Genomic DNA, 17,327 nt, shown 5'->3' on the forward strand with positions numbered 1-17,327 from the left:
CTTCTACAGTGAACCCTTACCTAGATTGTGTTATTATGAACACTTTCATATTTACTCTTTTCCTTAAGTTTTTTTACCAAGATATTTGTAAGTTAAAGACCTCATGTCCTCTCTTGTGCTCCTAAAATCTAAACTTTAGTAAACTGCCCTTTACCCATAACATAGTTCATTTTCAAATTTACTACTTATCTGGTAATAATTGGGTACAATGATGTTTTAATATCTGACTCTACTCTCTTCTAATACTAGGTTGCTCTGGGAGCTTGGAATGATGGATCAAGCTCGGGCAACAATCTCGAACTTGGTAAGATCTGTTAAATTCTGTTATGTCACAGTTTTGTAAAAATGTAAATTACATAAATGCAGCTTGGACATAGCACTAAACCATACCCACTTCTATTGAGTCACTTCTGACTCAGCAACCCTATAAGACAGAGTGGAACCGCCCTGTAGTATTTCCAAGGTAGCAAACCTTTATGGAAGTAGGCTATTTTTTCCCACAGAGCAGCAGCTGGTGGGTTCGAACCAGCAATTTTTTAGCCTGTGCTACTAGTATTCCACCAACTTTGGTGTAGTAAGCATGAAATACCACCCAAGGCTACTATCAGGTATTGATTTGCCTTTGAACTGGTGGTCCACAAAAGGAAGAGTGTACTTAGTTTAGAGTATGGTTAGTTTTAGAAAATCGAAGTTTAGAAGAGTTATCCTAACTAAAGAAAACCCCCATTGATGTATACTAGCCAACGTATGTAAGAGTTAACTTTAAATGAGTACTTATGTCATTAAAAAATCGAGGTGCATGGAAGAGCACTGGTTTGAAAAAGAAACTTTTCTCCCTTAAGAATGTATATTGAAAGGGAGCTCTGTTGGCCTACTGGGAAGAAGCTGCTCTGCAATCCCTAAGGCGCTCAGTTCAATTCCACCAGATGCTCTGCTGGGAGGGGCAGATCTCCTCTTGTGCCATTCACATCCGAGTTAAAGTAAAGAATGTATATTGAACCATACTAAGAACACAATAACAGGTGTGGTATCTAACTAAACTTTCAATAAATGTCTTTCTTCTTACTGTCTCTTTAATGCTTTCTTTTTTTTTAAATTTCAGCTTGGAGAGCCATTGTCTTATTCCCGTTTTAATCTGACTCAACACGTAGATAGTGATAACAGCCATGTCGAGATGAAACTAGCTACAGATGAAGACAGTGTTGACAATAACATGGGGCGTAAACCTGCCAATGCCAGAAAACCAAGAAAGTTTAATAAACTCTGCTATGGTGTTATTGCCGTAATCCTCTTTTTCTTGATTGGTAAGAATGGTCATCCAAAACTTAATTGTTCTCTAACTTTGGGATGTCTGGTGATTCAGCTTAGCATATATTTGTTATCTACCCTTTTAAGTTCCATTGTGCTTGCTAGGCAGGAAAGATAACAATGTAAGATTTTTTTTTCTTGGTTTTTAGAGTACATCTTTATTCCATTAAGACAATTTTAAGCTACTTTAAAGCATTAGGTGGAGTTGCTAATTGACAAAATATACCCAAAATAAACTAGATGATATAGACTTGCAGTTACAGTAATGCATTTATATACAGTGGTCTGTATTCCAAAAACAGTAGTCTTTAATTCTGAGCATATATAATGTTATATTAATGTATTCCATATAAAAAGTAAATATAAAGCATATCAGTCTATAGCGATGTATAGAGTAGTCCAGGGCCTAAGATAAAAAGTAAGATTGTGATTAAATTTCTTTTCTCCTAAATTTTTACTAGTTTATAAAATTCTAATACAAATTCCCTCACACACACCCCCCCAACCTATCAAATTGCACAGTCCAGTGACTAATTCCCCGTGTACATCCATCCACATTGCTTCCAGCCTCCCCTACCCCTCCTGGATCCTTACACTCATTCTGCAATAACAGTCTTAAGCAATATTTATCCTTGTGGGACTGAGTTCACTCAGCATAATGCTCTTCAGTCCCTCCCAAGTTAGGTAATAATTTACAAAGTTATTGCTTCTGCATGCTGCATAGTATTCCATTGTGTGAATGTACTATAAACTCTCCATTTGTGGTTGGTTCATTTCCATTTTCTTGCAATGGTAAATAATGCTGCTGTACAAATTTCAGTTTGTGCTTCAGTTCTCATATTCTCAGGGTATATTCCAAGTAGTGGAATAGCTGGGTTATGGAATGTCTATGTTCAGCTTTTTGAGGAAGCGCCAAACTGCCTTCCAGAAGGGAAGAATAAATTAGTTCATTTTATTTTCATCTTTTTAAACCTGTTTTCTCTTTATAGGATTTATGATTGGTTACTTGGGCTTTTGTAATCGCGTGCAACCGAAAGCAAACTGTGAGGGATCAGCAGAAGCAGAGTCTGTGGCCCCAACGACAGAGGCTTCAGAAACCAGTAATATAGATGACTTCCCTGTATCAACTCATTTATTCTGGGGAGACCTCAAGAAAATTTTATCACAGAAACTGAGTACCACAGATTTTACCAGCACCGTCAAGTAAGCTTGAAATAGATTAACCTGAGCATCTGAACAGATATTAGATGCATTATATGATATTAGATACATTATAAAAAGAAGAATGACAAGACATTTGCTTTCTTTTTTTGCTAAGTGCCAGCAGAGAATTGCCACTAGGTCATCTTCCCACTTATTTTTTGCCCATTTTAATCTTTAGTATTCCTTGATTCATACTGCTATCCATTAATCTGTATTCCAGAAAGTTCCTTAAAGGTTCTGTCCTTGTATCTGTCTCATCTTCCTTGTTAGCTGCGGTAGTGCCAACTACAAATCTGTGCCACCCTCACCGTCTCTGATACACTCGAACCTGTTGTTGTCGTCCTCTTTTGCTGACCAATCACCATTCAAAGCATGATCCTCCTTTCCAAGGAACAGCCTCTCCTAGCAGCATGTCCAGACTGAGGAAGTGTTGCCATTCTTGCCTCCAAAGAGCACCCTGGCTGCCCCTAATCCAGAACATAGTTGCATGTCCCTTAGCCAGTCCATAGGGTAGTATTCAGTACTCTTCAACAACACAGCTCAAAAGGCGTCAATTCTTTTGTCATTCTTACTTATTGTTCAGCTCTCAGATGTATAGCAAGTGATTAAAAAGATCATAGTCTGGTAACTTATAGTCTTCAAACTTATAACTGCTTCAGTATTTTGGAGAGGTCCCTATCCCTTGTTGTATGCTATTGAGTCGCCTGCGACTCATAGGGACCCTGTGTACAGCAGCCCTAAATCTTGCTATCCTGTGCCAGACTTATTATCTCTGACACACCTCCCCCATTACCCCATAACCCTTGGGCCTATCTAATTCTGTGTGTAAAGAACAAATTCATCTTTTACATTTTCTAGTCTTAAGATCAAGCATTGAGGACTCTCCTTAATAGGGTCGCTATGAGTCGCCTGTGACTTGACAGCACTTAACAGTCTTATGCTTAAATATTGGCACATTTTTTACTCAGTGAATACTTTGCTGTGTACTGTGCGCAGGCAGTATGAACTTAAAGTGACTAAACGGATTACTTTGATAATTACTTTGATAAAACGACTGGAACAGTACATCAGAGAACTGCCAGAAGTCCAGGCTGGGTTTAGAAGGGGTCGTGGTACTAGGGATATTGTAGCAGATGTTAGATGGATCTTAGCTGAAAGCAGAGAATACTAGAAGAATGTCTGTGTTTCATTGATTATGCAAAGGCATTTGATTGTGTGGATCATAACAAACTGTGGCTGACTCTGAGAAGAATGGGAATCCCAGAACATTTAATCGTGCCAATGCAAAACCTATACTTGGACCAACAAGAGGCAGTCAGAACAGACCAGGGCAACACTGCATGGTTCAAAATTGGGAAGGGTGTACGTCAGGGATGTGTCCTGTCTCCATACCTTTTCAACCTGTGTGCAGAGCAGATTATCCGAGAGGCGGGGCTCTATGAGGAGAGGCGAAAATGTCTGCTTTCAGAGGATTCCTAATGTTTTGAAGTAGATAAGAACTTACAGTTTTCATTGAAATAACGCTAAGTGCCTGACTGAAGCCATGATGTTTTCAGTTGCTTCATATGCAGGTGGAAGCTGGACAACAAATAGACTGGAAAAGAACTGATACATTTGAATTGTGGTGTTGGCAAGGAATGGTCAATATCCCATGAACTGGACATAAGAATAAACAAATCTGTTTTAGAAGTGCAACCAGAGTTGATGAAACTTTGTCTCATGTCCTTTGGACATGTTGTCAGGAGTAGCCATTCCTTGTCAAAGTTTAAGGATCAGGAAAAAAGAGAAAGATCCTCAACAATATGGATTGATACAATGACTACAGCAGTGTGTTAAACATAGTGGAGATGGTGAGGATGGCACAGAATTGGGCAAAATTTCATTTACTTGTATCCAACTCAGTGGTACTTTATGCCTTGAAATTTTTAAATATGATCCTTCAATTGTTTATTTTAAATTAAACTATTTGCTTTAACCGTGGACTTTTTCTTCCAGACTCCTAAATGAAAATGTCTATGTCCCTCGTGAGGCTGGATCTGTAAAAGAGGAAAACCTGGCACTTTATATCGAACGTAAATTCACTAACCTGAAACTGAGCAAAGTGTGGCGTGACGAACATTATGTTAAGATTCAGGTTCCAAGCAGGTGTGTTGAAAGGTGGTGAACTTCTAGAATAAGTACTAAATATAGAAGGATTTTCTAAGTGAAACTTGGGTCAAAATTATGAGTTAAATTTCCTTAAGCCAGCTAATACAGTGAACTGTATTAAAACCCCCAAAGGTGGTTTTGACGTCATTTTAATGTCCTTTTTTTTTTTTAAAGCAACTCGCAAAACTCAGTGACAATAGTAGGTGTAAACGAGACCACTATATCGCACCTGGAGAATCCGGAAGCTTATGTGGCATACAGTGCAACTGGGATGGTTACTGTAAGTTTATCTTTCCTGTTGAAATAAACCCCAACTCATTGCCTTTACCATTGCATTCCTTGGCGAGCTTCATAAAGTTGCCTTCCTTTCTGATTTTGTTCACTTAATGCCTTTTTTATCAAAAAGATACATTCCTAGATTAACAATCACAGGTGGTCAGGATCTCCAGTGAATTGGCTGACCGAGAGGACCATAATACAATCCATAATGCTGGATTAACTATGACATTTTCTTGGGATTCCCTGCCAACTTCTGGTTCCCCCCACCCCTCCAGTGTCTTTCGGCCACAATTAGCTATCTTCTACTTGATATACGAGGCCCTAAATACTCCCACAGCTCTTCTCCTCTAATCATTCTCTGGCCACCCTGACCTTGCTCTTCCAAAAACACTGTGGTCACACCTCAGGGCCTTAATATTTGCCTTTTTGTCTTCCTGTGCCTCACTTGCTTGAATATCAACATGGCTTGCTGCTTCTTGGTGCAAGTTTTCTCTCTGCTGTAATCGCATTTTAGGAATTCTTCCTAAAGTCATCATTCTTATCACTTTTGCCTTTCTTGCTGTATTTTTCTTCATAAAACTAGCACCAGTATATGTTGACTTTACTGCATACTAGATTATAAGCTCTATGGAGAAGGCTGAGTTTTCATTTACTTCCATATCCCAGACTTTGGGGATAGCACTTGACTAATAGTTGCTGAATTAGTACATATATGTCGGATTTTTTTTCTCATGTGAGAACAAATGTAAATAACTATAGACTGTGACTATCTCAGCTTGGTTCTTTTACTGTGTGATCTTTTAAAATTTAGGTAACTCTATTTGTGCTTCAGGGACATACATCTAGCGAGTATCTACCAAGTCAGGCTGTTATCTCCTGGTTGTCTGTCCTGTATTTTCCCTAGGCTACATACTAGGGATTTAGAAGTGGAAAGATTTTAATTCACCTGCAGTCTATGTTCAGATATTTGGCCATTAATATCAGTTTGCAGCCATTCATCTGAACTGTTAGTTTAGAAATATTATTATGCTAAAAGAAAAGTTGGCATGCAAATTTTTATTATAATGTGTTTAATATTTGTGGACAGACTTACAGAACTTATGGTCAGACTTTGCATTAAAGCCTGTTGATGTGTATGTACTTATAGTCTCAAGGGGTAATTCCTGCTTTTCTACAAGCCTGTAATTATATTGGTGTACATCACTTTTGTTATGGTGTGCTGTCAAGTCAGAACTGACCCATAGCTGACCCTCCAGCAGGATTTCAGAGACAGTTAATCACACAGGAGATTGTCCATCCTTCTACGGAGCCCCTGGTGGCCTCAAACCACTCGTGCCTTTGGGATTGCAACACAGTTTCTTGCCACTAGGCCATCAGAGTGCCCTTCCTATTTTTATCTTTTTAGACTAGCATCAAGCATGCAATAATGACTAGAAGACCTTCATTTCTAACCAGTTTTACCTTTAGAACCCTTTATTATTTCTAGACCTTGGCCTGTTTTTCCCCTTCTTGGTTTTCTTGTCTCAGATTCTGTGACTGTTATACCACAGTACTCATTAGAACTAATGTCTTTGTTTTAGGGTAAACTGGTTCATGCTAATTTTGGGGCTGAGGAAGACTTTAAACAGTTGAACTATCCTGTGTCTGGATGTGTCGTGATTGTTAGAGCAGGCAAAATCACTTTTGCTGAAAAGGTGAGTGTGGAGTTACTAAACACATTGATGTCATAACATTCTTTAGTCAAATGACATTTACTAATTTTCTGAATAACAATTCTGAACACATACCTGACAATAAAATTTATCAAAATGTTCAATAATTAAATCCCAATTTCCTAAAAGTCATATAATTTAAAATTACAACATGTTCATATTTTGTAGTCTTTTCCTTTCAGGAAAATAAAGGAAAGCAGCTTATACAGTGTCTATATAAAATTAAACTGAACTGTAAGTTGCCTCATCATGTGGAGCCACTGGTGTATTCACCATCTACCTTTTTGGCTAGTGGCCAAGGTTTTTTAACTTCTAAATTCAAAGAATATTCCCCCTCTCCCTAAGCTATTTGGAAACATTTGAGTGTCTGTTTACATGTGGTAGCCCTCTGCCACAGCAAATCACCTGTGCCATAAAGCCCACTTGTATTCCTTCTATTTTGTTATTGTCAGGTCTTCATTTATTTTCTTGACATGTTCTTATTCTTAGGTTGCAAATGCTGAACGCTTCAATGCAACTGGGGTCTTGATCTACATGGACAGTACCGACTTTCCTATTCCTGATGCACATCTCTCACTCTTTGGACATGTGAGTTCTTACTTGAGTAAATGAGTTTTCTGTGAATCCTTTTCTGGAAGAGTTCTAGCAGTAAGCAAGACCTGTTCTAAACTTGAGTCTTATACTGAATGTGAATGTTATAGAGAAGTTCTTGAATAACTGCCTGATAGAATTAATGACTCTTTTTTTAATAGGCTCATCTGGGAACAGGCGACCCTTACACACCTGGATTCCCTTCCTTCAACCATACTCAGTTCCCCCCATCTAAGTCGTCAGGATTGCCTAATATACCTGTACAGACAATTTCCAGATATGCTGCAGAACAACTCTTTAGGTACGTTATTTGTAAGTGTCTTGCAGTTAAAGTTTTATAATTAAGAGTAATCAGCTGTAGAAATGGGTGTGCTTGAATCCTAAATGACTGGCTATTCTTCTCCACAATTTTTATAATTTTGGGATAGTTCACTTTGTATAAGTGATAATGAAATCTACCCCCACCCCCATCCCTATCTCACTGCTCCTATTGATTTCCCCCATTAATATATCTTACTTAAGATATTAAATTATATTTATCATTTGTCACTTAAGTGATTTATCTTAAGAAGAAGTGATGCTTAAGTAATTTAATGCATTCTTGCCTGGTGATTCATTCTCAAGGAAGAATGTTCTAGCTCTTTCCTTTTCTGCTGACAGCATGCTGTAAGGTTTGGGTCCTTGACACCTTTTCTCTTTTTTACTTTAACTCTTCTGTGTGGCCTGCCTCTTTCATTAGCTATGCCTCTGTTATTGCCTTAACCCTTTTCATGAAAAGGAAAGTAAGAGAAGGGAAAAAAATGGGCTAATCTAACTTGAGTGCTTTCCATGGTGAATGCTCTGTTGCCACTGGAAACTCACCCTATTACTGAATGTCTGTTAGTGATGGTCCCTGTGGCATCTATTCATTCTGAGTTTTCATTTTAGTAACAAAACAATTCAGATTTCTTTACATATACAGACTGACAGTCTTAGTTCTAACAGTTTCTAGCTTCGTAGGGTTATGATATTCTAGTCCCACTTTAAAACTAATCTGTTAGATAATGTCATTAGTAAGTTTTACCTTGACGTGGGTACATTTCTTATGTAATAGCATAGAGTGGAGAATCAGATCTATGTTCATATCCTTATATAAGTCCCTCTGGAGCAGTTGCTGTTCAGAAAACACATTAAGAACCAGCAAAGGGAAGTTCCTTTAAGTAGTGTGGGAATGTGCTTTTGTAATGGAGATAAGAATGTATACTTTGCTGTTAACAGAGAGGAAACGTGAGAAAATACTGATATATATTGATTTGATTTACCATACATTTCACCCATTTATGAGCACATTTTTTTAGTAAGTCTATTCACAGATTTTGTGCAGTCTCATCATAGTCAATTTTCAAACATTTCCAAAAAGAGGCCCAATAACATTTAGCCGTCATGGTTTATTCCCTCACCCTTCCTCATATCCCTGAGCATCCACTGCTCCACCTTCATTCTGCGTCCACCTTAGTGTGTATTTCAGATGTAAGCCATAGCTATGCCTCCTACAGAATGACATATATTAGAACTTCACTAAGGAGAGACTAGGGCGTTTAATATAAGGGGAGTAACAATCACTCTGATCCCCTTTTCTCTAGCTCTGACAATATGGAACACAGTTGTCCTCCCTCATGGCAAGCACAGAGTTCCTGTAAGCAACAGTCTGTGGACGGTAGGAAAGTGAGGCTCGTCGTGAACAATATGCTGAAAGAGACAAGAATTTTGAACATCTTTGGAGTTATCAAGGGATTTGAGGAGCCAGGTAAAGACCTTTGTTTCCTCTTCTCTGTTTTTCTTGCTGCTCTGAAGGATGTGGCCCAAGAAGGAAGAGGGGCAATGCAGAAAGGCTACCTTCGCTTTGTGAAATGCAAGACCATGCAATTTCATATCAAATTGGTTAAATGTACATTTTCGTTGGTAATAGAGACCCAGGAAATGGATCTGTTAAAATTTGACTGTAAAAATTGATAGTAGTTGGGCTCATCTATACTGAGTCTAAATTTCTAAATACAAATTATTCTCACCATTAATAATAAAAAAAACTGACAAGCAAAGAGGAGGTAACATTTTACATACCTTGCACTCTGTTGCAATGTTTTCAATTCTGTTGTGTGAAAACAACTAAATGGCCAACAAGCACATGAAGAAATGTTCAAAATCCCTAGCTCTAAAAGATGCAAATCAAAACAACTATGAGATACCATCTCACTTCAGTAAGAATAGCAAAATTTAACAGAATAGCAAGCAACAAATGCTGGTGAGGTTGTGGAGAAACAACCCTTACTGTTGATGGGAGTGTAAAATGGTGTAGCCACTGGAAAGCGGTATGGCGCTTTCTCAAACAGTTGCAAATAGAGATACCATTTGACCCAGCAATTCCACTACTGGTAATATACCCCAAATTACCACCCAAGCATATATGCACACCCATGTTTATTGTGGCTTTGTTCACAATAGCAAAGAGCTGGGAAGAACACCCATCATCAACTGGGAAGTGCCCATCAACAAACAAATGGGTAGAGAAGCTGTGGTATATCCACACAATGGAATACTACTCTGCATTGAAAAACAAGGAACTCATGCAATATTACTCAAAATGGGTGACCCTGGAGGAGATTATGCTGAGTGAAATATCTCAGTCACAGAGGGACAAATACTGTATAATGCCACTATTGTAGGAGAAAACTGTTTAAAAGGGATATGTGATTAGGTATTATTGTCATGACAGTCCAGAACAAGGGCTGCATAGTGGAGTGGAATTGGGAGGATTGTATAACAATGAAAGAATTTTTCTTTTACTTTTTAAAGAGAAGGGCAAATTGAGAGGGAGAGGTGGGCAGGGAGAAAAGTACAACATTGAAGGAATGGAAATCCTTAGTCTCTGCAAACTTTCATGAAAATTAATAATTAAAAAACAATTAAAGACAGTAGTCACAGATGCAGTTATGCCAATCAGCTCTCAAGATAACAGATGATCCGTGGTATATATTAAAAATCTATTATAGGCAAGTAAGAGTCATGTCATCTAGTTTATTAAGCAATTAAAGCCAGCTTACTGCTTTTTAGTGAACCACCTGATAACAGGTTATAAGTCACATGAGGGGATTGCCTGTCTTTATCCTGAGGAGCTACTGGTGGATTAATTAAGTAAATATGAGTAAGTTCTAAGTAAAATTAATTTGTAATATAGGAAATAAATAATGGTACTACTAAGGAAAAACAATATTATCATTGTGTTAATTTTCAGTCCTTGGAGTTTGTACTCATCAGAAGTAAAATTTTCTTACTCTTAGTATATACACTATAAAATATTTTTAGTATTCTATTATTATAGACTTCAGTGTTGAGGAAAAAATAGTTGATTATATAATTTCTTTTTTTTTTTAGAACACTATGTTATACTAGGAGCCCAGCGGGATAGCTGGGGTCCTGGAGCTGTAAAGTCCAGTGTAGGAACAGCTATTCTGATAGAGCTTGCACGGATTTTTTCAGATATGGTCTTAAATGGTAAGTTTTGCTCCCTTTTGCCTCTTTAGTGCAAGACCCCAGGACCTTTCTTAAGCATAAAGCTGACTTGACTGTCTTTTGTTGAAACTGCCTTTTGGCTTTGAAACTACTTTATGGATTTTCACGTCCCTGGAATAGAACATTATCATGTTTAGGACCTAATTCTTGGTTTGACATACCCAAAATGTTAGGACAAACCTAACATGAGCCCTAAGAATTTACTAGAAAAGAGTGGCATACCTCTACAATCTATCATTATGCTGGTGTTCTGTCAAGTTGGAACCCATTTATAGCTGACCTTCAGTGGATTTTTCAGAGGTAGCGAATTGTGTGGGATGAGATTGCCTGTCATTGTCCCGTGGAGCAGCTGGTGGACTTGAACCACATCTTACTACTGTGCCAAGATAGTATACTTTTTTGTTCTGTATATTTTCAAATCTTTGTCTTACCAGCCCTCCACATCTGTTCACACACCCATGCAAGCTTCACTGCATCTTTGAGTCATTGAGTTGCACACCTTGAAAAATGCACACGTGAGGGTTAGGGAAAGGCTGTGGTACTTGTAGCCCTAAGAGGAGCTGTGCTTTATCTGAAAGTTACTTCTGTAATTCAGGTTGAGAGTTTTCTCTTTCATATTAATGTCTTAATTTTTTCCAAGAAGATATGCTTCATATTTAAGCTATGGTTACAGCTATTTATTAAGGTTTAAATACTGTTAGGTCCTGAAGGGTGACTGATCCCTGCTATATTTTACACACACGAATTTCAGCAAAGCATGCACCAATTAAACACTTGTATCTTTTAGTGTCATTGATTGTGTTCTTATGTAACTATTTCAGCCTCCTTTTCTGAGTTACTGTTCCACTTTTAACATTTACTACAACTTTCTACAACAAGATTTCTAGCTATTCTAGATGTTTTGAGTTTAAAGGTTCATCCAATCTCAATGATTCCAATGTTTTGAAATTCTGTTTTGCGCTTAACCTCCCTGTGAGCAGAATCCTTCTATAGAACCTTAGCTCAAAAGATTCAGTAATGTTAGCCAAACATCATCCAGTTCTGGTGTCATGGAAAGGGTCAAGGGTCTAATGGAAACAATTGGCCAGAAATTCCGTGTGTGGAAGGAAACAATTTTTTTTAAATTTTATTATTTTTGTGCATGTACTGTCAAATCAGATCTGACTGGTACAGGAGGAAATTGTCCCTCCTTCTCCGGCCGAGCATCTGGTGGATTTGAACTGTGTACCTCTGGGATTGCAGTACAGCTTCTTGCCACTAGGCCACCAGAGCTCCCCTACAATTTTTTTTTAATCTACCGTTTTGCAGCCTCTGGTTTGTCTTTTATAGCGAGTCATTTGCCTGCCTGTCTATAACTTTTCTCAAGGATAAGACTCACTTTTTGTCCTTTCAGATGGATTTAAACCCAGCAGGAGCATCGTCTTTGCCAGCTGGAGTGCTGGAGACTTTGGAGCTGTGGGTGCCACAGAATGGCTAGAGGTATTTAGACATCATTCCCAGAACTGGCATTTGAACTTTGACTTAAAGCTATTCTGTAGAAACCATGGTCTTTCAGATTTGATTATACTGGTTTTTTGTCTTTGTATATTGAGACTCAGTAGAATACGCATTTAGAAATGAATACCTAATGGCTGCCCTGTGGAACAAATACATTCATACGTATTAGGGCGTTAATTTTCCCCTTCTCTTCTAGGGCTACCTTTCAACGTTGCATTTGAAAGCTTTCACTTACATTAACCTTGATAAAGCTGTTCTTGGTAAGTATCCTTTTCGTTAGCTATTTAGAAAATACTTAGCAGCAAGAAAATTTTAGAAAATACTTAAAACAGGTTTCTAAAGCTGCTCCTTAATTGTTCTTTGTTGTTTTGGGTGTTTTTAAAAACAATTTACAGTGGCCAGGAATCAGACCAGAGCTTTGTCACAAAGTTCACATAGTGAACATAAGTTTAACTTAGTAAGGATCAGCACAGTGACTAAGAAAATTGTCTCCTGAGTCCTTTAGTCATTAGTAGCAGAATTTCATAGGATAGTTGTCTAGTTACTGTTTTCCTGTAGTAGAGATTGCTGTGAAAAATTGCAATAACCTAAATTTTTTTGTAGGTGCCAGCAACTTCAAGGTTTCAGCCAGCCCAATGTTATTTTCGCTTATTGATAAAATGATGCAAGAGGTGAGCTGATTATGTAGTAACTGATATTTACACTGTTAATGACTATTAGAAATTCTGTGTCAGAATTACTGAAGTCAGACTCATGGATTTACTAGGTCCCCAGCTTACTAAAGCCCCTGGAGTGAGGGAGGGTGGTATGTGACAGGGATGGTAACAAAATGACATGATACCTGAGCTGCAATGTGAGTGTCCACAGGGAGTTGCCTCTAGAATTGGAGTGTGAAAAAATACTTAAATGGACTTGCACGCCATATCTCAAGACCAGCTAGTACATGCATTGGATAAAGGCCACAGCTGAATGTCCATAACTTTAAATGGAGTGAACTGGGTCAAAGAGAAGATATGCCCAATGGCAAATGTGTATTGGAGTGATGAAATTCAGGAAACTCTAGCTTTCATGTATCATGGGAAAGTGAAGAGTGCAAGAAAGTCGCAAACATAGCCTTGCTCTGAGTGTAAACAAATGGAAAGGGAGGCTGGTAAAGAAAATGTGGAAAAACCAGAAATGCTTTTTAAAAAACACAGTTCAGGTGCCCTCCTGCCTGACCCTCCACTGGGTTCCAGGCGGTAGGTCACTGGGAGGAGAGACTGGTCCTTGTTCTCTCAGGAGCCGCTTGAGGACTCGAGTTAGTAAGTGCGCTGTGGCTGCACCAGGGCTCCTAAAATGGTTAAGCCAAATTTTAAAAAGGCGAAGTCTTTTATTCACCTTGAATAAATAAAATTTTGAACTAAGAGCTAGTACCTCATACGAATAACTTAAGAAGTTATTAATGAAGATAATTTTAAGTTGCCTCATAAAACAGAGACATCAGTGATTGACCTGTGAATAACTAATTTCAGAAAGGTTACTATAACTGTAAATGTCTTTATTTTACAGGTGTCCCATCCAGTAACTGAGAACCCTCTCTATCAGGACAGCAACTGGGTCAACAAAGTGTAAGTTGTAATGAACAAGCACCTACACAAGTAGGCGAATTTCCAGCATTGTCCAGAGAGCTTTTTCTTTAGTGGATATGGGAAGGGTTGCATTGTTCATCAGAAAAATTTCTGAAGGCATAAGCTTGCATTTCTTTGCAGTGAGAAGCTTTCTTTTGACGATGCCGCTTACCCTTTTCTTACATATTCTGGGATTCCAGCGGTTTCTTTCTCCTTTTTTGAGGTAAGTCTGAAGAACTTGTAAAGCACTTAACCTCACATTTTAAGTTTTTTAAGATTTTATTGTAAGTTTATAAAGAACTTTGATTTCCTCTTCATTATTGCACATTTTCCTCCCTGCTGCACCCCCCACCCCCAGTTCACTTTTTTCTTTGGGGAATAAAGTTCTTTCAAAAATCATCCCCCGCAGACCACTTTACTATGCAGCTCTTATTCTGAACTTGTCATACCGATAATACTTAATGATAACCTTTTATATATACTCTCCCTTGTCTGTTTCAATGCCATGTACATTATTTATCCCCTCTTTTCTTAGTTTCCCCCCAACTCCCCTGTAAGTCCTGTTTTATAACAGTGGCATTGTACAGTATTTGTGCTGAGATATTTCATTCAGCATAATGTCTTCAGGGTCACCCATTTTGTATAATATTTCATGAGTTCCTTGTTTTTCAGTGCTGCATTCAGTACTCCATTGCCAGAGCTTCTCTATCCATTTGTTGTTGGGCACTAGAGTTGTTTCCAACTCTTGTGAACAAAGCAGCAGTAAACATGAGTGTGCATCTGTCTGCTTGGGTGGTGGTTATGGTTTCTTTGGGGTATATTCCCAGTAGTGGAACTGGCTGGTTCAAATGGTATTTCTATTTGCAACTTTTTGAGAAAGCGCCATACTGCGTTCCACAATGGTTGCAACGTTTTACACTCCACCAACAGTGAATAAGGGTTCCAGTTTCTCCACAACTTCACCAGCATTTGTTATTTGCTCTGTTGAACGTTAATATTGTTACTGGGGTGAGATGGTATCTTCATAGTTCTTTAGATTTGCATCTCTTACAGCTAGGAATTTTATTAGGAATTGTGTTAGCCATCTGTCTTCATGAAGTGTCTTCATATTCTGTGCCGATTTGGTGATTGGGTTGTTTACCTTTATCTTGTTGTGGTGCAAGATGTCCACTTTGATTATTGTTAACCAGAGACTTTTAGAACCCACATGGGTGTAACACTCAAGCTTTCTTTTCCAGGAAAAAGCATATCCTTATTTGGGAACTCAAAAGGATACCTATGAGATGCTGATAGAGAACATTCCCAAGTTTGACAAAGTGGCCACTGCAGCTATGGAGGTGGCTGGCCACCTTGTGATTAAACTTACCCTTGATCTTGAATTGAAACTGGACTATGAGCAGTATAACAACCAAATACTTAAATTTATGAAGGATATAAACCAATTTAGAAGAGACATAAAGGTGAGCACTTATTAAAACTGGGCCTTTTTTTTTTAGTTTTTTTAAATTTCCAGCTCTGTCTGAATGGGTCATGATTGTACACTTTTTAAAAAAGTGTGTGTGTGTGTGTGTGTGTGTGTACGTACCATCAAATCAGATCTGACTGGTATAGGAGATTGTCCCTCCTTCCCTGGCAGAGCATCTGATGGATTTGAACTGTGCACCTCTGGGATTGCAATGTAGCTTCTTTCCACTAGGCCACCAGAGCTCCCCTTCCAAAAGTACATTTTTAAGAGTGAGATATGATTTTGTTTTGGAATAGGGATTTGAGATAGACCATAAAAAGTACTTCAGAATGAAGAGCTAGCTGTCTTGTTATTTTTTGGATATTCCAGGCAACCCACAATTACTAGGACTCAGGGTTGTTAGATGCCGAGTCAAGTACAGCTCCTGTGGGTGACCAACGGATCTGAACCCTTCCCTGCTCTTTGCATCTTCGCCTTCTCTTACTTGCTCACGCCCATTGTTGACATCTGTGTTGTTCCATCGACTCTTGATAATATGTCCACTGTATGTGATTCATGGTCCTTGGTGGAGCCTCAGAACCGACCCATAGCTGACCCTCCAGTGGGTTTTCAGAGGCTGTTAATCTCACAGGAGGAGCTTGCCCTTCCTTCACCAGCATAGCTGCGTACGTTAGTCTCATAAAATGAGACTAAGTAAGAAATAACTAGGCTCTGAAGTGTTTTTGAATCATAATGATTGAGATGCTCTTTCTCCCTTGCGTACCACTCTACCCATGGAAAAATTAAACTGGAAACAATGTACTAATAGGATTATCTTAAAGTTCATTCCTTGGTGATGGTTTTGTATGATGGTAAGACCAGATAATGATATTATCTACTGGGAAAAGAGTGGATTGAGTTTGAAATTGAGTCACAAGTTAGAAATACAATTCCTAATCACAATTCTTTGTTGCCTCAGGACATGGGTCTGAATCTGCAGTGGCTGTATTCTGCTCGTGGGGACTTTACCCGTGCTACTTCCAGGCTAACGACAGAGCTCAACAGGGTTGAGAAAACAAATAAATATATTATGAAGGAACTGAATGAACAGATCATGAAAGTAAGTAAATTTTTCATATTGGTTCATATTTGCTGGTAACTCATTTCTGAAAAGTAGAATAGCCACCTAGACTACTTTTTCCTATATTAGAATCTAACACAGATTTTCAGTGCCTGCCAAGATCTGTACCAGCGTATCGAAGCTGGAAAACATTTGAGCTAGTGTTGAATATTTTAAGCTACCAATTGAGGCCTTAACTTACAAACTCCTCCCTCATCACCACCTATCCCCCTCCAAAAAAATTTTAAAAATCTGACATAGAGGACAACTTCGTTCTTTTGCTCTCTCATATCGTTTCCTCAACACAATCAACCCTGTCTTTGTTTTTCTAGGTGGAGTATCACTTTCTCTCCCCCTACGTGTCTCCCAAGGATTCCCCATTCCGACATATCTTCTGGGGCTCTGGCTCACACACCCTGTCAGCTATATTGGACCACTTGCGGCTGCGTCGGAAAGACAGAAATGCTTTTAATGAAACACTCTTGAGGAACCAGTTAGCTCTGGCTACTTGGACTATTCAGGGTGCTGCAAATGCGATCGTTGAGAACATCTGGGACATTGACAATGAGTTTTAGACACACAGCCTATCCCGTGATGGATATGAGAACATCAGGGCAATCTTGTCTTGTTCCTAGACTTGTATACTGAATTTTTAGTTGGGCTACAAAACTAACGTTAATTTACCTGGTCATCTTGGTACTATTCCATCTCTCTAGGTAGCAGCTTTTATTACAGGGTAGATACCTGCACTTCAAGTTAAAGTGAATAACCACTTTAAAAATATTCATGATAAAATATTGATTATTTTTAGAATTTCTAGTGCTTTTTACTGGTAACTGCCTCTTTCTATTACATTTATGAATAAGAAG

General features: G+C 38.5%; 1 protein-coding gene across 1 annotated transcript; it reads left to right on the forward strand.

Annotated features, from left to right (window-relative positions):
- Positions 1-259: 259 nt before the first annotated feature.
- Positions 260-17,033, forward strand: TFRC (transferrin receptor). Its single transcript, XM_006884199.1, has 18 exons — positions 260-304; positions 1,103-1,304; positions 2,298-2,511; positions 4,507-4,656; positions 4,834-4,939; positions 6,519-6,632; positions 7,140-7,238; positions 7,403-7,542; positions 8,864-9,027; positions 10,653-10,772; positions 12,184-12,269; positions 12,484-12,547; positions 12,891-12,958; positions 13,836-13,894; positions 14,036-14,117; positions 15,133-15,354; positions 16,318-16,458; positions 16,791-17,033. The coding sequence occupies exons 1-18, from the start codon at positions 269-271 to the stop codon at positions 17,031-17,033; spliced, it is 2,310 nt and encodes a 769-aa protein (XP_006884261.1). The 5' UTR covers positions 260-268.
- Positions 17,034-17,327: the final 294 nt, after the last annotated feature.

The sequence above is a fragment of the Elephantulus edwardii genome, unplaced genomic scaffold, assembly GCF_000299155.1.
Source record: "Elephantulus edwardii isolate Elephantulus edwardi_28Jun2011 unplaced genomic scaffold, EleEdw1.0 scaffold00032, whole genome shotgun sequence".
Classification (NCBI taxonomy): domain Eukaryota; kingdom Metazoa; phylum Chordata; class Mammalia; order Macroscelidea; family Macroscelididae; genus Elephantulus; species Elephantulus edwardii.